A 20,896-nucleotide genomic window follows, 5' to 3' on the forward strand; every position below is an offset into this window, starting at 1 on the left:
CTCGGACCAGATATACCCAGAAACAGTTTCTCCAAGTAGCTAAGCATCTGTGAAGCCGCCGCCTGACCATGACTGACTCAAACTACACACCACCAACTGCGGAGGATATATTTCGCTACCGATACCAGCATGGGACCAACCTAGGCTCTATGTTCGTCCACGGACCCTGGTTAAGTGATGGCGCATCGAGTAGTGACTCCGGAGGCTCCAAGGAGCTCGAAGAGGTAAAGATGTCAGTGCGCATAGGGAGATAAGAAAAAAAAATACTTTGCTGACTTCGTTGCTGACCCAATTTCACGTACACAGATCACTCAAGGCTTGCGGACTCGAGGAAACTCGCTCTAAATGGGAAGCACACTGGCGGACTGCTCTGACCGACTTTGATGTTATATGGCTCAAAGATGTGGCACGATGCAACTCAATCCGTATCCCGATAGGCTTTTTTACCCTTGGGCCAGTCTTCTGTATGGGTACAGATTTCGAAGGCGAGCCATCCGAGGTGTATGTCAATTGCTGGAATATGCTGAAACGTCTCGTCGAGAAATGTTACCACCATGGTATCGGAGTCCTCCTTGACTTTCAGACTATTCCAGGTAGTATGGACCAGAACAGTCATAGTGAAATGGGGATTGCTGACTTCTGCGCAAGTGAGCGCAATTGGGCGATAGCTACGGACTGCGTTGCTTTTATCGTCCAGGAAGTTACGTATCATGCGATGTCTGGGGTGATTGGAGTTCAAATATCTAGCGAAACGGACTGGAAAACCTGTGATCTTCGGAAATGGTACGATGAGGTTCTCGAGATCACGAGCTGTATCAACCCACCCCTACCCATCTACATCAGTGATGGTAGGAATTTTGCTGAAGCATTGAACTATGCCATGGCAAAAAACCGACTTCAAAGTCCTATGGTCAGGAGTCCGATTATCGTGGATACCCACAAGTACTACACGACGGGATCATATCAGCACATGGACCCCGTGGCTATCATCTCACGACTTCGCAATGAGCTATCCGAACTTTCAACTCGTCAAGGCAAAGTGGGCTCTCAGAGAACTGCGGTAGACGCCTATATTGGACAATACAGCTGCGCAATGGATGCACAAACCTGGGGTCGCGTGGATGTGTCCGAGAGGCCGGTATTAACCAAAGCCTTCGGTCAAGAACAGAATAAACAGTGGGAGTCCAAAGCATGCGGCTCCGCTTTCTTGGGCTTCAAAATACACCGGATAACTGGTGATGAGTGGGACTTTGAGCGGCAAGTCAGCAATGATGCTATACCGGCCCCTTCATGGCTCGCAATTCCCCGAGCACAAGTTATCAGTAGAATTACACAGGCCAAGGCCCACCGGTCGCAGTCTCGAGAGTCTGCTCTATCACAACACTCGGACCCATCGGATACTCACAAGCACCAACAGTATGTCCTTGGTTGGGATCTTGGGTTCAATGATGCACTGAACTTCTTTGGCGCATTGTCACGAGACGTTATAGCAGGTGGTTGGAACGGAGGAGAAAAGATCGGGGCAATGGAGCTATGGATTCGAAAACGTTTCGCTGAGGCCGGAAAGTTGAATGAGGACTTTGCTGAGGAATGGGAGAATGGCTTCAGGAAGGGCGTCAGCGACTTCTACGACCTGGTCAGTATCAACACTAACAGTGTGCAATGAGATGCAATAATATAGTTTTTATAGTGATAAATTATTCTATACCGTCACCAATGTCTCGATCAACAAACGCAGACCAACTACCTACTTTTAATGTTTCTCGGGCGAATTTACCAGGAAACTAAATCAACCCTTGGGTAATAGCACTTTATACCCTAATCCTTACTACGTGGGCCATGCATTTATGATATGTCCGATCAACGTGAGCCGACTACGATTCGAGATTGAACAATCCCACTAGAATGTAGACAAATGCTTGCAAGAGCACTGCAGTACCCAGACGCTACACGCTACACTATCATGATGCTACATGACACCTAGCTCAACACTTGAGGGAGAGGGTATAACCGTATTTACATTCTTCAAAGATTATTAAAACAAGAGCAACGATGGCCCAGACGAAAAAGAAAATCTAAGTAATATACATATATATTTAGCGTTAACCGCATCCATCTCACATCATACGTCCAGATCTATCCAATTCAAACGCCAAAGAGCAAGCCGCCTTATAGAAAGAACCAAACTCTCGCTGAACAGGCTCCTGGGAGTCACCGTTTTCCGAAGGAGACTGTTCCGACGTACCAGCCACATCCATATCCAAGAAAATATCCGTCGTACGATGAGGACTAAAAGGCCCACTCTCATAGAAAGAGTAATTAAGTTGGTGACCCTCAAAGTCATACTGATGGAGACGGGTGCCCCGGAAATCGCTAACGGGCAGATACATGTACTCTGCCGTAGTGAAGCCATCGGGATCGCGTTCTTTGCCCGCCTCAACTAAGAGATAGTTGGGGATTGAGAGCTGAGAAAAGGCCGGAAGAGGAGTCTCGCCCTCGTAGATCACCGCTTTGGAGAAGAATTCCCGCAGAGAGACCTGGAGGGGTTGCAGGGGGCCGTCCTCGCCGAAGCTGTCCAGTACATCATGGGTTAATTTCCGGATGAAGCGGAGATCGAGGCCGCATTCGGGGAGGAGGTAGTCGACGCTGCTTTGGGATAGGATTGCTCTGGCGTTTTGCACGTTGTATTCGGACTCGAAGCCTCCCGGGGCTATGGCAACTTCGAGCTCGAGTTGGGGAAAGATGTTTGCATGGACTGCGGATGGGACGAGGCGAAGACGGTGCGGTTGGATTTCTTCCTCCGGATAGTCTGCGGCGAGCTGGTGCAGGAATGGGATTACTCGGGGGATGTCGGTTGTAAAGGTTCGTTGAGGTGCCAGTTTGCCTAGCTGGGCGGCGGTGATGGCCTTCCCTTCGAACGGCTTGTGCTGGAAGAGACAACGACCGACTGCTGCTGTTATGCTTTCATGGGCTTCGGCGTTGCCGAGATTGGTGCGTGATCTTGCTCGTAGAAGTTTAAGGAGTTCATCTGATAGGCGCGTTTCGTGTTTATTGAAGAATGGTGCGTCTGACATGTTTGATGCGGTTGTTTGCGCTGATGGTACGGCCCAGCGGAACCATGACTTCTGTCGATCAAACCATGATACATTGAGTTCCGGGTTGATGTCGTAGGTGTCGACGGGCTCTGAGGCTGCCATATAAGTGCCGAATGGGATCGGAGGCTGAGTGGCATCGTGGATTGCCAGATTCAGTGTCCTCCGAGCACTATCTGCGTTCGGTTTGTTTTCGACAAGGTAGAACATCTTAGTTGGTGTAGTGGAGGTCAGATCGAATGAGACGCCGTAAGTCTTGCTGACCCATGACAGGAAATCGGCAGTGAAAACACGAGTTTTGCCTTTTGGGATAGCGCCAGGGGGGTACAGTTCAAGATCCTCCTCTCGTATTCTGGTTGTGGCGTCGTATATGATGTCACGGATGAATTCACAAGAATGAAGCTTTCCGGTGATGCGAACAAGACCAAGCGAATGCGTGATATCAATCTTCGCATCGTGAAGACCAGCCAGCTCCTCGAAGGAAAAGTGCTCCGAGTGTAGAAATAACGATAGTGAGTGGGCGGGAAGACGAATATCCAACTGGCCAACCTCGCCAATGAGCCCAAGGTACCAGCAATCGCGAAGTATCCGCTCAGTGAGCAGATACTTGCCTCTCAGATCTAGCGATGTTGCAACTCTTTTAGCAGCTCCCACCTGGGGAGCCGATTCCGTTTCAAAAAAAGCCGAAGTCCCAGGCCTCCATTGGGCAAGTTTTGCACCTCCATGAAGTATTAAGCCCTCCTCCGGCACTGTCTTTTCCGCCTTAAAATGCTCAATGTAGTCCGACAGTTGCTGGATTGTGAATGATGTCTGGACGTCTGACCGAAGATTCTCCCAGTCGGCGGGACTCAATTTATCTCCCGGGCGATAAGGTGCGCGAAAACTTTCGATTCGTTCCGTAATTAGATCGTCATCGAGTATGTCGTCGGCGTTCTCTATATCGTTCAGCATAAACGGCAGCGCATTTTTCGTGTTTTCGTCGGTGCGATATCTCGGATGTTTAAGGTAGGCAAAGCGGTGACGCTTTGGGTGCGGTACGACAACTACTTCACCAGGATTTCCCAAGGAAGATACATTGATCGGTACTTTGTCAAACTTCCCTCTCGTTGGTCTTGTCTGAGGTTTTACTCTGCGTCTGTATCGGGGTGGCCGGGATTCTAGGCTTTCTGTGCTTTCTGTGCTTTCTGTGCTTTCTGTGCGTTCTTTGCTATCATTTTCTGGCTCGCCATCCGTATGCTGGGAGCGGACAAAAACGTCGCGTAGTCGAAGGGTCGATGGCGACGAACATTTTCTGAAGGAAGGGGGTATCGGGCAGCTCAGAAGCCCCGCGACACCTTTTGAAGATCGCGAAAGCATCTGGGACACAAAGAGAGAATGACACTCGCTAAGTCACTTTTCGCCGACGGAATGTTGAAGCTCAACTTTCAAGCTTGGGAGAATTGATCCTAGAATAGCGCTAGCCCCAAAAGGGAATAGTTAATGGATGGGGCACTTCCTAATCGGTGATAGGGCTTCCGATCTCAAATGTTCAACGATCCGATAGTGTACTAAGAATGAAATGAAACAGAATTCAGAAAAGAGAAGGATAATATGGGTATTATGTATAAATACAGGATTGAACACAAGACTCGAGAAATATTTTCTTCCGCCGTCACTCCTTAACACCAATCTCCCAGCTCCTTAGGTCCTCCCGAACATCAAACTCCGAGAGTTCGTGGTCATTACTGCGGTTCTTCCAAGCATTGCCCTTCGCAGTACCATAAAGTTGATGTTCAATGCTACTTCTCTTCCTGTTGTGGCCAACCCTCGAGCTGAATTCGGGCAATTTACCGTCATTGCGGAGCTGGTTGCCTGAGGAGCTTTTCGGTCGTCTTTCAAAGCTGGGTGAAAGTCTATTCGCCGACGTACTTTTCGTAGCTGCACCGGTGGAGGGAAGATGTTCACCTTCCTTGGCCCTGGTCGATTGAAGATCATGAACTTCGCTGCTCCAGCTAATGCTTCCTGAGAAAAGGTCCTCAACTAGCTTATCCGCAGGTACGTCGTCGGAGTGAGAGTTCCAAGAAGCAGCCAAGGTCCGGCGGTACATATCCTGCATGTCAGCAGCTTCCCTGCTTTGCGTATTGATAGATGGCAGTGGACCCAAATCGTCAGGATCGGTCTGTTCCGAAGATATGACGCCCGTGATGCCACCGAAGGCCATGGCCGATCTCAAAGGGGGTCTACCGCACGTCAGTTAGCAAGCCAGGGTGTATGGCGGGTATTAACACACGTCGTAAAATTCCTATCGCCCTCCACTTGACGCATTGCTACCCCTATCTTAAGAGTGCTGTTTACTTTGCTGTCTTGCATCAAATATCTCCTCACGATACCCTCGTCATCATCGCTCTTATCCACGTATTCAGCGAGGTTGAGTCTGATCCTTCCCAGGAAATTCTTGGTATCGCCGCCTCCCCCCGACTCAAACTCCTGTATAATTTCAAATTGTAGTTCGCATTCGTGCAAGCTCTGGTTCCGGTCGATAGTAAGTCGAACCTGCAGGGTCTTCTCGTAGTTCCAGTATGCTCGGTGATCAATAATGACCGCCTTATCCGTATGCCCATGGTTTTCGGCGCTGCTTGACGAAGGTAAGCGCCATTTGACAAACGCCGTGCCGTTCACGAGGGGAACATTGTTTAGATCGACTATCTTCAGCGGCCGTGGAATCAGTATCGATTTATCAAGACCAGGGGACACAAGTAGCTTACTCTTAAACCAAGCTCAAACCTGGGCTACGAACACAGTCAATGAATTGAATAAACAGAGTATGTCGCTTGACTCACCCTCCTATTCTTTGGAACTAGAAAGATCCATACGTTAGCATCAGGGCCCTATGAGGTCATGATGCCCAGGCTGATAGGGGTACGGATAATGCTCCGCTGACAGGACAAACATCACGTAGGGAATAGGCTTACCAAAAGCCTGCATAGTTGGCAAGGCTCAGTCCAGCGAGCACTATATAAGCATCTGCTCCTCAATTATTTCACTATCGTATAAGCACCTCTCTGTCAGAGATGACAGTTCGATGCTTCCAGTTTCCCCACACTCCGCGCCAAGGCGGGCGTTAATTTGAGATACGTCCGGCAGAAACTGACCGCCTTGAGTGTGCCTCCCAGCGCTGCGGAGGTAAAATCCGCTAACGAGCGCATCTTCAGTGCTTCGGACAGTCTCAAACGAAAGTCGGGAGATATTACGCCCAGCTTAAGTCCAATCAAAAGCGCAAAATGAATCAGGAACCTCTATCCCCGCCTTCAGAGCCCACACCTTCCCCCACAATCAACCAAGTCCCATTAGGCTCGCCTCAGCGCACTACCCCAATACATCCTCTACTTCCCGAATTCCGCGTCCCCGGGGAGCCCTTACCGCCACACAGATACCACCCGGTCACTTGTACTCAGATCGATGCAGAAGCTGAGGACATCCGCGCCCAGATTGAACAATTACGGCAAGAATACACATCGCCGGAAGCAGCTCTGAAAGCACAGGAACAGGCTGCAAGAGAAGTAAAACAGAAGATGGAGGACGCCGAGAGGAAGCGCGAAGATGTCCAGAAAGCGATGGACAAGAAAATCAAGGAAAGAAACACCGAGATGAAAGTTTTGTCAAAATACCAAGAAGTGAAAGCATCAGATATTCCAGCTTGAATAAGGAATCCAAGGGGGGTTGCTTTCAAGAAACCGTCAATAGAACATGCCCAACATCTTGGGGGTTCTATTTCTCATACTGGGATGAGTCCGGCCGCCACGATGCTTGCTTCAAGCTCGGTTATGATCCACCGTTCATTGTTCGCCACTGATCTATCGCGGGTTACGGTTTCCGACCATCTACGCCTATTTCCCACCGACCTTGCCTCTTCAACACCTCTCTACTTTAACCACCTGATCCAAGGGCCTGGAAGAAAACCACCTAGCAATGGCATAAGGAACCGCCTTTGGACTGAGTCAGGGATCTCCTCAGGGGAAAGGGAAGAAAGGAAGCCGTGGGGTTGTCTATTGGGCTATGATAGACCTCGATCTCATACACGAATTGCGTGTTTACTTCGGGACCATGTGTTTTGTTGTCGTCAAGGTACTTCTCTGCAAGCGAACTGAACCATCTCATGGACATGGTTTCAAGGTTGGGCTATGGACGGATTCTTATTAAAACATCACACATCACTGTAATTGGGGCCGCTATCTCTTGGCACCCAAAAGCATCACAAACATGAATCTTATCGACATAAGAGCACGTGATAATATCCTCGTATTATTAAAAGTAAATTCGTTGTCCGTTAATCATAAGCCCTTGAACTGTGGCTCAGATCCTTCACAGCGTACCCAAGATCTTTACTACGACAGGGAGCAACTAGAAAAAATGAGTTAGTGAATAGCCACAAAGCCATAGCTTAAGATTTAACTTACCTCTGAGGCGTCTTCGATCAAAATCTGTGTTTCGTTGACGAATTTCTTAGTCAACAAGTCGTTGGCGTTGCCGAGAAGGCCACCAACTTCGCCGAGTAGCTCTGGGGTAATAACAGGCGAGACACCATCAATGAGGTCTCTCGTCTCGTTGACAAACTTGGGTGTAAGCAGGTTCGTTCCGTTGCCGAGAAGGAAGCCGACATCCTCCAGCAGGTCGGGAGTAATGACAGGTGCCACATTGCCAATCAGGCTCTTCGTTTCATCAATAAACTCACTCGTCAGGAGCTTGCCAGCGTTGTTGAGAAGACTACCAACTTGCGTGAGCAATTCGGGTGTGAGGACGGGCGAGATGCCATCAATCAAGCCCTGAGTCTCATTGACAAACTTCGGTGTCAAGAGAGAGTTGGCATTTGCAAGGAGACCACCCACAAGTCCCAGAAGCTCAGGAGTGATAATCGGTGCAATGCCATCAATCAAACCGCTGGTCTCCTTGACAAATTTCTCTGTCAAGAGAGAGTTGGCGTTGCCAATCAAAGTGTTGGTTTCGTCGACAAATCCATCGGTCAGCAGGTTGCCGGCACTATTCAACAAGCTACCGACCTTCAAGAGCAGGTCAGGTGTCAAAACAGGAGAAATAGTGTCAATCAAGCCTGTAGTCTCGTTGACAAACGATGGGGTCAACAGGCTATTGGCATTGTCTAGCAGCGAGCTAATCTGTTTGAACAATTCAGGCTTGAGTAGAGGGCCGGCTTCCTTGAGCAGGTTATTAACCGTGTTGACGAAGTCTTTAGTCAGCAGGCTATTAGCATTATCCAGTAGCGAGCTGATTTCTTTGAAGAGTTCAGGTGTAAGCAGAGGACCAAGTGAGTTGATCAAGCTCTTAATCTGCTTGACGAAGTCTGCAGTCAGCAGATCGTTGGCATTGTTAAGGAGGCCACTGATCTCCTTGAAGAGTTCAGGCGTAAGTAGAGGACCGAGCGAGTTGATCAAGCTCTTGATCTGCTTGACGAAATCTGCAGTCAGCAGATCGTTGGCATTGTTAAGGAGGCCGCTGATCTCCTTGAAGAGTTCGGGTGTAAGCAGAGGACCAAGCGAGTTGATCAAGCTCTTAATCTCCTTGACGAAGTCCGCAGTCAACAGATCGTTGGCATTGTTAAGGAGGCTACTGATCTCCTTGAAGAGTTCAGGAGTCAAGAGAGGACCAAGGGAATCGATAAGTTGCCGCAGCTCCTTAACAGTCTCAGCTGTCAGTAATTGGTTGGCGTTTCCAATCAGAGCATTGACCTCCTTGACAAACTCAGCGGTCAGAAGGTCATTTCCATTGTTCAATAATGTGGAAATCTGCTTGAACAGGTCATCTGTCAGAAGAGGACCAAGTTGTTTGATCAGTTTCTGGATCTCATCAACAAAGTCAGATGTCAACAGCTTGCCGGCGTTGCTCAGCAGACTATTCAATTCCTTGATCAAGTCTTGTGTAAGGAGGCCAGATCCAATATTGATAAGAGACTTGGTCTGTTCCGTAGTCTTGTCGTCAAATAGGTAGGCAAAATGGTGGAAGAATGATTCAACATCCTTGAGGAAAGTTGGAGACAGGAGACCTAGGAGACCCTGGAGTCCATTGCCCAGGTCTGTGCCAGGGTTTCCGGTAACTCCATCAGGGATAAGGTTCTCCCACGGACTACCAGCTGACGACGTTGAGGAGGAAGCGGCAGTTTTGGTAGCGGATTCCTGAGTTTTGGACTGTTCGGTAGGCGAAGCACTACCCTCGGGCTCCGCTGGTGAGGCAGTCGGGGCAGGCGCACTAGATTCCTGTTGGGTAGAAGACTCTGCAACGCCAGTGGGGATTAGATGTGACAGCAGACCACCATCCGTTTGTTGATTGGCATTGGGACTCGATGACGGCCCTGGGGCGGCGTTCGATTGTGGAGCGACGTTGGCAGTCGGCTGCTGCTCGTCGTTGGCACTTTGTTGCTGGCTGGGTTCGGCAGTCGGCTGCTGATTCACGTTGACCGTGGGCTGCTGGCTAGGCTCAGCAGTCGGCTGCTGGTTGACATTGACGTTCGGTTGTTGACTAGCATTATCGCTTGGTTGGGCAGCTGCAGCTGCAGCAGTCGCCTCTGCAGCAGCCGGTGTCTGAGCTATCGGATGTTCCTCCGGAGCCCCCTGTGATGAGGCACTACCCAGTGCTGAAGAGACTTGGGCTGGTGTTGCCAGCGAGGTGCTGGAAAGCAAAAGGGCGGAAACTACTGTTGAGAAACGCATGCTGGGTGTATACTCTCCACAGGGGATGGCCAGCAATTGACGACTGAAGGGCCCAATTCCAGAACCAAGGAGGCTGCATGACTCCTTTTATGTCTGCAGGCGTGCGGGAGTCTACTCCATTCTGTCCACAAAGCTAATGGCGACAACCGGATTAGGCCGAGGGCTAGTCAATGATCCCCACATGTGAAGCAAAAGGCGTTGCATTGGTGGTTCTCCAGCATTGATGTCAGTGGCAGAAGGTTTTGGGCCCGATCTGCGGGGGAAATGCCCTTTTGGTATGGACTTGATACGACATGCTGATCGCTTGCTCCCCTGTCGACATAGCAGCACCGCTGCAGGGTCGTATGGTCGATGGCAGGCGGAGAAATTGGTGCGATCTGGAGCAAGCTATGCTTGTCGGAGTGAGCCGTGGATCCCCGGGGTGAGTGAGGGACAATCAGCCTTGCGGGGAGCAAATGAAAAGCGCGATAAATTGCGAGTTTCCGTGAGAATCTCTCTTCATCCCCAGATATTGTCTCTCAATTTCGGTTCAGCCTCGGCGATCGACAAGGGAACTGGTTTTCTTGAACCAAGCGAGCATTTGACAATCGCCGAGATACTTTGCGGCTATGCCTATGGGGGTATACTCCAATTAACTTGTTGATCTACGAGGACAGTGGAGCTCCCTGATTGGGAGCATGAGAGCCATAGTAGCAGTTAGTCCCTGACTAGACTGCATGCCATTGAGGTACGGGCCCGGGCAAACCCTACGACTTGAGTACTCCGAGCGGCGGTGAATTGTGGTTAACCCACACGGCCCGTGATTATTCCTATTACTTGAGTTAGCTCTATACGTATTTCTTTGGTTAAAGGTTACCTCAGCCGGGGGACTGTTTGCTATGCTAACTACTTCGAAAGATGATTTTCAGGCGCTCTCCTTGCGGGGAACGGAGCATTGCCCATGAGAGGAAATTATCGGGGAAGATAACGACCCCCAACTGTGGGGTTCCTATTCACCCACAATTGTTCACTTGGCATGGGGAAGTTAGGTGCGGTATCTGAACTCAGCCGACTGCGGGAGGAGGCAAGACTCTAGGGAGAGAAAATATTGCACGGAAATGCGGCTTTCTTTGTTCGGAGATTGAGCTCGGTAGCATGTGAAGCTGGCTAGCATCGTGAGTCAATAAGCGCACGAGCAGTTAGTAGAAAGTTGCGCCTCTGTGGGCTTCCCTGTCGGGTTTAATTTGTTTTAGCTTGGTGATCGACAGTGACCATTAAGCGGGGTTTGCCTGTTGGTTCCTTTTTTTTCGTCCACCAAGAAAGTCTTGTTTTTTCTTGGGCAGGGGTCTTCAAAGTTGAATTGTCTAGTTGGGATCCTTTGCCCCATCCCCGTATATTGCTACTCCACAAACATACGCGGAGGGATCCAGTTGGTGATAATCCAGTGCTAGCCCACGGCTCAGATAATGAAAGGGGAGCATCGAACAACTTTCCTTTCCCTTATGTCTTTTATTTTGGTTTTATTTTGCGCTGGCAAATCTCGCCTTTCAGAATCCCCGGGAATCGTATCCAGCAATGTGATGGTTTGTTGTATGTACATGCAGGTCGAGGTCGGCCTTGGCCTGCATACAGTAGTGCCCGTCAAGAAAGTTAGGACTTATCGCACTGCTTACCAAGTAGAGGAAAGTATCTCGTCCGAGCTTCACTTTGCCCAATACGAAGTACGATAAATTAATATAAACTGCTGGAGATCACGCGTACTCCAATGGATCTCTCCAAGAACGCGATCAAGGCGTGTCTTGGCTTCCCTAGTGGCACAGGTCACAACAACGCTCAACCGTCTTTTGGGCATCCAAAGATGGATTATGTCATTTTTTGACATTGGATAAATTGTGATCCGCACAGGTAACCAAAGTTGAACGAGAGATCTCTGAGACATTGAAGCGGGGAATGGGCGGGAACCTTCGGTAGTGCCTGGGAAAGTGGAGGGGAAACAGAAAAAGGTTTCTTCCAACTTTCTGGTTCTCCGTTACTATTTTTTGTTCAAGTCACTTGACAGGGGTGTGCAGCCTAAGGTTTCCTTCCGTGTGTATACTAACATCTTGAATTTATTATACTCTACTCCGTCGATATTACTTAGAGCACGACATGGTAATTAATATCGGCAGGGTCCAGCAACGCCACAGGAAGGCTTTGACCTGCTACCAACTTCTGCCTTATACAGTCCCCATCGATGCCCGTTTTCTTATGTTAAGGACTCAAATATCAGATCAAGCATAGCTTAAACATGAGGCTGAAGCTCCATACCCCCCATTATCCACCATAAGCGAAACGGCGACTAACTAGTTAGTTAATTGATATTAGTCAGTTGCTTATCCTTGGGGAGAAAAGACAGAAAAAAACAAATCTCCCCCTTGCCCCTTATCCGAGAGAAGATCCTTTCCCAGATGCGACACATGTACGTACGCCTACTGCAAAGGATTAGGCCATTCTATTATAACGGAGATTCCTGCACCTGCAAAAATCTCTGGTATACACTGATGATAAGAAGGTTACATCAGCACATACTCCGTCCCGGCAAAGACGGCCCATTTTGACTAGCGGACTTAAGATGCATCATGCATCTTAAAAAAAGTCCGACCTGTATTCTCCCCACAACTATATAATTAATTTTCCTTTAAAGATATCGTATGACATACCCTACCATGAATTCTAGATGAAAGGTGCCCGCGAGTGCCAAATATTTGCGTTCGTCGCCATTAGGTTAAATTAAGATGGCAAAACAATGATGCCAACTAGTTTACCTACTCTAAATGCTAGGAATTTGCTAGCCAGCCCCACTGGTTGCTTTTCTCCTTTTCCTGGCGCTTCTCTCACATCAACAAACACTGCTGTCGTCCTATTCCATTTTCCGCTCCCACTGTTGGAGCCATGCTAATCCCAAAAATTAGATGTTCTAGATCTTTGATAGACTACGCAGTATATGCCTAGCGCAGAGTTTGGAGACAATCAACATCAACGTGCAGAAAATATTACAGAAAAAAATATTACACCACCCCGAAGTACAACCGACTTTGAGCCATATGTACTACTAAATCTTTCTGATAGACTTGGTTCAAACAGGGCAATGGCATGCGTTAAAGTCGAAAGATGTTTTTCGCAGAAATTTTCTTGTTGCCTTTTTCTTTTGAGCGGGAGGTGCGGTCTTTTCTCTTCCTAGATTCATAGCATCCTTGTGGCTGGCGCCTATGCACGGAGTAAAGGCGTGACGCTATCTGTAAACACTTGATTATCACATCGTATAGCCAATCTCTAATGTGACCCTCAACTAACAAAATCTATATAATGACAGAATCTAAATCATTGGTACGGAGTCGTATGTGTGTATGCATTATAAGACACGTGACTAATCTCAACCCTAAGACAAAGGGTCTTTACGACGGCTTTTGGCTCTTCTCCTCCATCATCTCTTCAAATTTATTAGCTGCTCATTTGACTATGTGCCTGAATCCTAACTTGTTAAGGTGCCGTTTCGGGACGTGCTGTAGCCTCAAGGTCCTTTGACCTCTTCTGATACCGCCATCTTGGCCCGTATCCGAACACCAGGATTACAAACTATATGCCAGTGATAGTCACCGCGAGCCATCGCACGCCACTAGCATTGTTCGGAGGTTCCACACTACCAGATTCTGTCCAACAACGTGCCATTTTCATTGTCACCGATGCCCCCTCTAGCTTGACCCGGTTTAGTACCCAGGATCAGATTGCTGAACCATGAGCACGCAATTGAGCTGCCGAATGATTGTAAGACGAGGAATACCATGGATGCGGCTAAGGGTGTACAAATTTCCATCATCCATTAATATGCTACCAGGTTGACTCCGGAAATGAGGAGTAGAGACTGGCTGACTGGCTGACTTGAAGACGAGCAAGTTTGATGAAGAAGACTGAGAGGTCTTGCATCTGTTCCTGCATAGGCGCTATTGTCTAAGTGGGCTATTAAGTCGGCTGATGTGACGCGAGGTCTTGTCTCCGAGGACCGTAATGAACATAGCCGGTTGTTAATTTATGTGAGTCTAGTGTCTTATTAGCAAGTATATCTCAAAGAGGGTACAAGGGTGTTTTACCTATGATGTGACAGTGGCTGTTTCTACGCTAAGTCTATGAGTAGAGATCTGCTATTAGGGTTTTCATTATCTTTCCTCAAAGATGTTTACAGTCAATAGATAAGAGGAGAGAAGGAGTCCGAACATTTCTCACTTTAAAAACGACACCGGTGAGTACCCAATACCAGTCCCTGCCTTCCTTCCCGTGGATTGCTAGCATACCATGCATATGCCACAGATCGATTATCCATTCCTGTATTTGAAAGACTTCTCTCTCTATCTTTCTCTTCCATTTCTGCTCTCTCTTTCTCGACGCCCTGAACCCCAAGTATCCCCAGTCATTACTGGCTGGAACCAGACTTTCATCGCATCATTGCTGTCGACTCTCATAGTTGAAATAATAAAGTAGATCTTGTCTGCAAATCTGGTCATCTCGGGGACATTCATATTAAAGACTCTGGGTCTTGTCCCGACAGAAAGTCGAATTCACTCATGAAGTACTGGTCAAATATCCCATCGGTCTCAAGACCGAAACCTACATACGGCGTTTTGCGATCATATATAATTTGCTGTGCTTCCTGCTGCAGTAGATCCATGGGTACAGCTTGAGCTGCGTCAGAGGCCATCCTACTTCGTTGTAAGAGATCATCAATGCCCTTGGTTATACTGACAAGGAGGTGATGTGGATGCATGCTCGCTGTCACTCCCTTCAAAACTGTGACTAGCGATAGCATTAAGCGTTGAGTTTCTTGATTATCAAGCTGAACAGTAGCAGAGAATCGGGTGGATACTTTGAGCAGAAAGACCACTGCAAAGGCGATCATAATATCAAAATATGTCGGCAAGCCGTTGGGGTATGATTGAATCTCGGGATCTGAGATCACCGCGCGAAGGATAGATACGGCGGAAAGTACCGCAGAGTTTGCTATTTCCTCCAACTCCAGAACCACATCAGGAGCTCGGGATTTAGCAAGGCGTGATCCAGCACCACGCAAAGCATGCGAGCAGAGATAGAGCTTGGCACAATGATATTGTATTCCAACACCTTTGCGCGGGTAGTTCCCGACATGGGCGTTTCGGTTAAATTTGTCGCCCCATTCAGCACAAAGGCTATCCAAAGCGATGCTGAACCGTCGCACGTTGGAAATATCTGCACCTGAAAGAAGCCGATCGACGTCGGCACCGAAAGTGTCATAGATATTGGTGCATATACTCCAGCGTAAGACCTGGCTTACCAGTCGTGCATCATCCTCAGTAGCATAGGTGCAGTCCAAGAACTTCCGCACATCTCTCACAGCCTCACATTCTCTAGTCATTGGTGGTCTGCCATATGGCACGGAAAAGTGATGGTAACAAGCATAGACCAGCAGGTATAACCGTGCGCGTGAATAGTGGTTCCTGTCTCCCTGTAAAGCCTTCGAAAAACTCTTATGCAATTGTAATTCCGCGGTTATTCGTACAGTTAGACCGACTAACGACCAGGAAAGGTCACTGAGCCAAAAGGCACCAATGCAGAGCGCCCGGACGTCATCGACGGTTTGCCTTCTTGAAAAGCTCAACGGTGCACTTAGGGCGACGAATTCTTTGTACAGCACTTCAAAATCCGAAGACGAAAAATGCAACGCACCTACTGCGCAGATAGCGGTTGTTAAAAGCGGCGAAACTTCTCTAATGCGACCCAATGTCGCCGTGCTATGATCTCCCAGGATCCGGTAAACGAAGTGATCCAGTCGGTTTTGATACTCATCAAAATATCGCAGTGCATTCTCAGTGCTTATCACACCACGAGCGATAAAGTCCGTGGGGGTGTTGGCTGGTACGGAATTTGCTCGTAGAAGATAGTGGCCTGGGAGCGCACCTGGATTTGATTCCAGATCTATGGTAATCCTCCATCGGCCCGGACGCTCACTTGTTGTATCTTGCTGATTCCCTTCCACTACTTCCTCGCCCACCGAGGATGGCTCATTCTCTAATCCTTGCTCGTTTTGCTGAGGGAGGTCTAAGGGTATATTATTATTCACGTTCCTACTGACGGCCGCTTCTAGCGCTTGTATTTTCTGTTCTATATTCTGCTTCCATCTGATAGGCACATTGAGTAAAGTAGGCATAGTCAAGGGTTCAATTCCACTTACACTGCATCATTTTCTAGCAACATCTGCAGACTGCGATTTACTGTGCATGGCAGATCCTTCTTTCTGCATCGAGCACATGGTGGCTGGGACTCATACATATGGCATTTTATCTGGACCAGTATTAGACCTGTAGCAAATAACATCATAGCCTGTCACTACGTACCTTTTGCTTTCGACAGGCGACACAGGCAGTGATCTTGCGAGTTATGTCGGGCGGTTTGGGGTCCCCAAATGTGTCTCGAAGTCGTCGGACTGCTGAGCCCGGTGGTTCGCGGTTTCGAGTAATGATTCAATGAATTGCGGCACCAACACTACTAGTTGTCAATCCATATTTAGAGATACTACTAGGAGCCTGACATCCGTATGAACTTATTCCACTAAAAGAAGCCAGTGAATTAGTGCATGGAGAATACAACAGAATGCCCGCCTTAGAGGATTGGGTCACCCAGCTTCGGATCCTTTGCCTTATTTTCTGCGATTATTCCTCCGAATTCCATCGGTTTGCTACATGTTAGTCAGACTGGGGTCGACGATTTAGAATATTTACACTATGAGCAATGTTATACCCAAGTGTTTTGCATGTTTGTTTGTCCGTTCCCTTCTCCTCTTTGTAGCATCGCCAGGTGTCAACGACAACAGCTACTGTTGAACTTTTTTCTAATAGCAGGAACGACATATGTTACCAAGCTCATATGGCCCTGGAACCGATGGGATGGTTGTTCGGGCAAAGCAAAATCGGAATGATCCTTTCATCGACAAATGGCGTCTGTTAGTTACCTTTATCGATTTCGCCGTGGTAGGTGCCAGTGATGGAGTCTATGGAGAATGCCTTGCTATTATAGATCGCTTACATAGAAATGCTCACAATTTTGCAGGCATTAGTCCCACATGTATGCACTGAGTATATTCGTCTGGTATCAAGCATTGCGACATCTAATAGCTCTGTCAGAAAGTTAGCCTATTAACTATGGTTGTTTCCTGGGTTTTTGTGACAGCCTTTCTCGTATGGTTGCAACTATCCTTGTAAACACAGTCCATATGACCATTGAACAGAGAGGCATTGCGATCATAGGTCTCCTCAGCCATATCATCCCATCTATTGTCATGGCGATTCACCCTTCGTACCCTGTCATGCTGGCTATCTACGCTTTACCTACATGGACGCTGAAGGTGAACCCCTCCCCCAAGCTTAATCTCCGGTAATGTCTGACGAACATTTTGGCAGTTCTCTGTAAGTGGGTGGTTCGTGGAGCTTAAGGTTCAGGTTCGTTATGGAGGCCCGTTCGAGTCTGGCACAATTCCAACTGGCTTTTGGGATGGAGTCACGCTCAGAAGGTTTATTCTTTGCTATATGAATGAGTTGTTAGGCATGTTAAACAAGTTCTGAAGGTCACATGGGAAATTACTGATGGTGACTTAAGGAGAGCTATGACTACTGTATAGCATATTGGAGAGCCTAGCGAATACACTGCCAGCGTGTCACTGGCGGTAAGCAACATCTACTTTCCATATACTGTTAACTTAAAGTTAAGTTGATCCTTTATCCAAGATTCAAAAAGTTCAGCTTCGAAAGGGTATGTGGCAAGCACTATTCAATTCACGTAAAACTTTTATTAACGCAAAGCTCCATACGAAGGATTTATGTTTAAGGTAAGGTAAACTAGATAAATGCACGAAATTGTTATACTCTCGAAACGTCCTTATGATTATAGAGACTTATATCACTGGCAATGTCAGTCAGCGACAGCGTATCAGCCGTAACTTTCGATTTAAAACCATATACATCTAATGCCATGAGCCTCTGCTTCTAGTACTCGAACCAATCCAGACTTCATCCCGGAAAATCACGCCTCCAGAATGACAGGAAACTTCTCTCCTAGAGATGATGGATGCTCTACGATTCTTGGCCAGACGACGAGATCAGCTATCTTCTACAACTAGACGTTCGCCGTTGTCGGTCTCAATCAAAACATGATGAATTCCCACTACAATCCGACCGAAGGCGCCATATTGGAGCAGACTCGTGTTATTATTCCAGTGCACTGATTGTCGTCAACCGCGAAATGAACGCCATGGAGATTTCCCGGAACTAGTACAATCGCCTGGTCATCGAGGCGCTGAACGAGTTCCCATGACCACAAACACAAGCTGACGTTTGGGCTCCTATGGCCGTGTCGACTGCATGTCATTCCATACCACTAGTAAACCTTCAGGATGGCAGTCAGTGAAGTTCTGTCTCCGCCCATAAACCGTCTCATCCTGAGCGCATGGCATTGGTCAGGACAACGACCCGAGCAGTAGGCTGCGTCTCACCAGTCTGGATACAATTTAATGGCAGCTGAGTCTGGTGTAAAGTTCGCGCGTCATGACTCAATCGTCACTATGGATGAGAGGAGCTCAGCTTCATCGCGATGACAACATTATGCAGCGTGACGAGCTGCGTAGCCATACTGACACCACTGTTTTTTGAGTCCACCGAAAACGTCACGTTGAAGTTTACCCGCCAGCTTAAAAGGGACAATCAAGGCGTTGTAAGGTCGACTGGAGGAAACATTCATTGGCTCTCGGCAACTCACAATGATACATGTCAATCTGCGAGTGGTGATCTGCTCGGACTAGTCTAGCTAAGCCCAGAGATAGGTGGCATATGCTCAAGTCTCGCAGTGAGTATAGGTTGAGATGGTGATGGCTCCAGAATCTTGTACATCTAATTAAATATATGAGATCAAGTACGTCTAAGCGATCCAGGGCCTGCATAAAATACCACTATACATTTAAAGATTGGCGAGCATATCAAAATTTCAAGGGCGTTCTAGGCCTATCACGTGAGAGCTTTTGCTGTTTAGCATTCAACTAGGAGTACGTGAAGTATCAGGGCTTTTGAGGTATTTTACCGTATGTACGGAGTAGTCCGTACATCTCGGTATATATTCTCCATGTTTAGGGTTGGAGAAAAATAATCAATACACGGCCGCGGGTGTGTTACTATAATTGTTGTATGCCTCAGTTTTTTACCAAATGTTATAGTGTCTTTCTCTGTAGTTTCCCTTCTTCTTTCTTCCTTGCCTATGCTTAACAACCCCTATGTCATGGTTTGGTTGTACTGCAGAAACTCCGCCACAATACCAATGTGGCTGATGTGGCAACGTGACAGAGGCGCAGCGGTCGGTCATCTCCGAAGGAATATCTTTAGTCGCTACCAGGTCATATGCGGTGCTCGTACGCTCTCACGGAGGTGACACCTTTTTTATTGGGGTTAATTCTCCTGAATCATAGTCAATCAACTTTATAGGCCCTACGCCCTACTCTGCTATGGAGGGGCGACAAATAACGGTCAAACTTAGTTGCAGTGTGTCGCGAAACTGTGGCCCAAGCTGACGACGCTGGTTGCCTTGCTGCACAAGTGTTATTTACTTCCTAGGTTACTCCTGTCGGATGCCGATTCCAACCGATAATGCGAAACGTTCTGGCATCATCAAGCAACTTTTTGCCACAGCTTGTGAGTGCTCTGCGTGCATCAAACCCATTGCTGGGCGCGTGCTGATACCATAGCAGTGTGTCATTATCTGATCTCAGACTACCGCCATTCAAGTGCAATTCTTCTGCCTATCCTGTTGAGTCGTCTGTGGGGTACTGTGCGACAAGTTGGTGGGTTGATTTGATGGCAGATATCACAAAATTTCCCTATCCCGCCTAACCCGGTGTGGCCGGATCCCAACTACCCCCTGATGTTTCCGTGTCCGCGTGCAGTAGATCATGGGGTCTATTGACTGAAAGGTGCATCACCCGGCCTCCAGGATACCTACATACCTACCAACCCGGGCCTTAGATCTCCGATTACTGCAGGCGGACGAACTAAAAGGACGAGCCCTACTTAATAGGTATGTAGTGCAGTACAGTCCCAGGGAAAAACGCGAGTAAAGCATGGATGCAGTTCGGGAAAAAAAAAGAGAACTGACGGAAGTGCAACCGGACAACCCCCCTTTTTCTCCTGCGCTTGTAACGGAATGGCATCTTACGAGTCCAGACGGTAGTTCGAATGACTTCCACTTCTGGTAAAGTCTAGAGATGACCATCAATGAAGCTCAGTCCAATGGTAGATCGTAACAGGGATCTCAGGTGCAGCGCAGTGAGCCGGGCTCTGTTGCCATCAGCGAATCTGAGGCCTGAACAGGCACCCTTCCAGCATCCCAAGATTTTTTAGGCCCTTTAGCTCGCCCCACGAGGACTCGACCCGCGATTCATCAGGTGAGATACTGGGAAATTTTTTTTTGTTCTCACAGTCGATTAATTTTCCCTAATACGCTTTTCACCCTTTCCTTTCCTCATTAAACGTCATATGTGGAACGAAACATGGCGGAAGGTGGGAAAATGGGAGGGACAAAGAAAGGGCGAAAAGGGTCAAAGGGATGTTTTAAGCTACGAGATATGGCAGGGCTCATCCCGCTGTGTAGCACAGATGGAGAGGTCATTTCATTCATGATTGTTTGGGAATTAGGTTGAGGGGGGCATAGGTTTGGATTCGCCTAGAACCACGGTTGATACACGAGTCTTCCACGGTTGAGTTGCAGTAGGCAAAGTAGACTCCTGTAGAGCGTCCAGGCTTACTGCACTATTGCAGTCTGCAAGGTATACTCTCTCTGTACAGTGTTCACGGAAGGGCAGGTGCATGTATGTACCATATGCGATTCTACACACATGTACTTTGTGTGTCCAGTAACATGTTAGGCCTTTGGGCCATTGTTGTGCGTACTGGTCAAAGCTTTGTGGAGTCTTTCTTCGGGCCCTTTTGTCTGGAGACGACGTCATTATGTTTTTGTTGCAACAGATTCAAGAAACCAGTTCTTTTCTTCTTTATTGTCTATGGTATTTTTTTTTTTTTTTTTTTT

At 47.9% G+C, this 20,896-nt stretch overlaps 5 protein-coding genes across 5 annotated transcripts; 2 read left to right on the top strand and 3 right to left on the bottom strand.

Moving 5' to 3' along the window:
* Nucleotides 1-68: 68 nt before the first annotated feature.
* BDV38DRAFT_275407 (glycoside hydrolase superfamily) lies at nt 69-1,666 on the top strand (the record flags this gene model as incomplete). Its single annotated transcript, XM_032058022.1, has 2 exons — nt 69-232; nt 307-1,666. 2 exons carry the CDS (start codon nt 69-71, stop codon nt 1,664-1,666), a joined length of 1,524 nt encoding a protein of 507 aa, XP_031908135.1.
* A 451-nt stretch (nt 1,667-2,117) lies between these two features.
* Nucleotides 2,118-6,277, bottom strand: BDV38DRAFT_275408 (mitochondrial inner-membrane-bound regulator-domain-containing protein; the record flags this gene model as incomplete). Its single annotated transcript, XM_032058023.1, has 4 exons — nt 2,118-4,027; nt 4,923-5,311; nt 5,362-5,777; nt 6,224-6,277. 4 exons carry the CDS (start codon nt 6,275-6,277, stop codon nt 2,118-2,120), a joined length of 2,769 nt encoding a protein of 922 aa, XP_031908136.1.
* Nucleotides 6,278-6,352: 75 nt separating this feature from the next.
* BDV38DRAFT_275409 (uncharacterized protein) lies at nt 6,353-6,772 on the top strand (the record flags this gene model as incomplete). The annotated part of the gene is made up of 1 exon (XM_032058024.1): nt 6,353-6,772. The coding sequence occupies one exon, from the start codon at nt 6,353-6,355 to the stop codon at nt 6,770-6,772; it is 420 nt and encodes a 139-aa protein (XP_031908137.1).
* Nucleotides 6,773-7,326: 554 nt separating this feature from the next.
* Nucleotides 7,327-9,901, bottom strand: BDV38DRAFT_224601 (uncharacterized protein). The gene is made up of 2 exons (XM_032052834.1): nt 7,529-9,901; nt 7,327-7,472 (listed from the first exon to the last, which is right to left on the bottom strand). The coding sequence occupies exons 1-2, from the start codon at nt 9,788-9,790 to the stop codon at nt 7,434-7,436; spliced, it is 2,301 nt and encodes a 766-aa protein (XP_031908138.1). The 5' UTR covers nt 9,791-9,901; the 3' UTR covers nt 7,327-7,433.
* Nucleotides 9,902-14,318: 4,417 nt separating this feature from the next.
* Nucleotides 14,319-15,983, bottom strand: BDV38DRAFT_288082 (fungal specific transcription factor domain-containing protein; the record flags this gene model as incomplete). Its single annotated transcript, XM_032060982.1, has 1 exon — nt 14,319-15,983. One exon carries the CDS (start codon nt 15,981-15,983, stop codon nt 14,319-14,321), a length of 1,665 nt encoding a protein of 554 aa, XP_031908139.1.
* Between the last annotated feature and the right edge of the window lie 4,913 nt (nt 15,984-20,896).

The sequence above is a fragment of the Aspergillus pseudotamarii genome (assembly GCF_009193445.1).
Source record: "Aspergillus pseudotamarii strain CBS 117625 unplaced genomic scaffold BDV38scaffold_91, whole genome shotgun sequence".
NCBI classification, from domain to species: domain Eukaryota; kingdom Fungi; phylum Ascomycota; class Eurotiomycetes; order Eurotiales; family Aspergillaceae; genus Aspergillus; species Aspergillus pseudotamarii.

Coding starts and splice junctions, on each gene's coding strand:
- BDV38DRAFT_224601 (XM_032052834.1), bottom strand. CDS start 9,790: ATGCGTTTCTCAACAGTAGTTTCCGCCCTTTTGCTTTCCAGCACCTCG. Junction 7,473..7,528: donor TGATCGAAGACGCCTCAGAG/GTAAGTTAAATC, acceptor CATTTTTTCTAG/TTGCTCCCTGTCGTAGTAAA.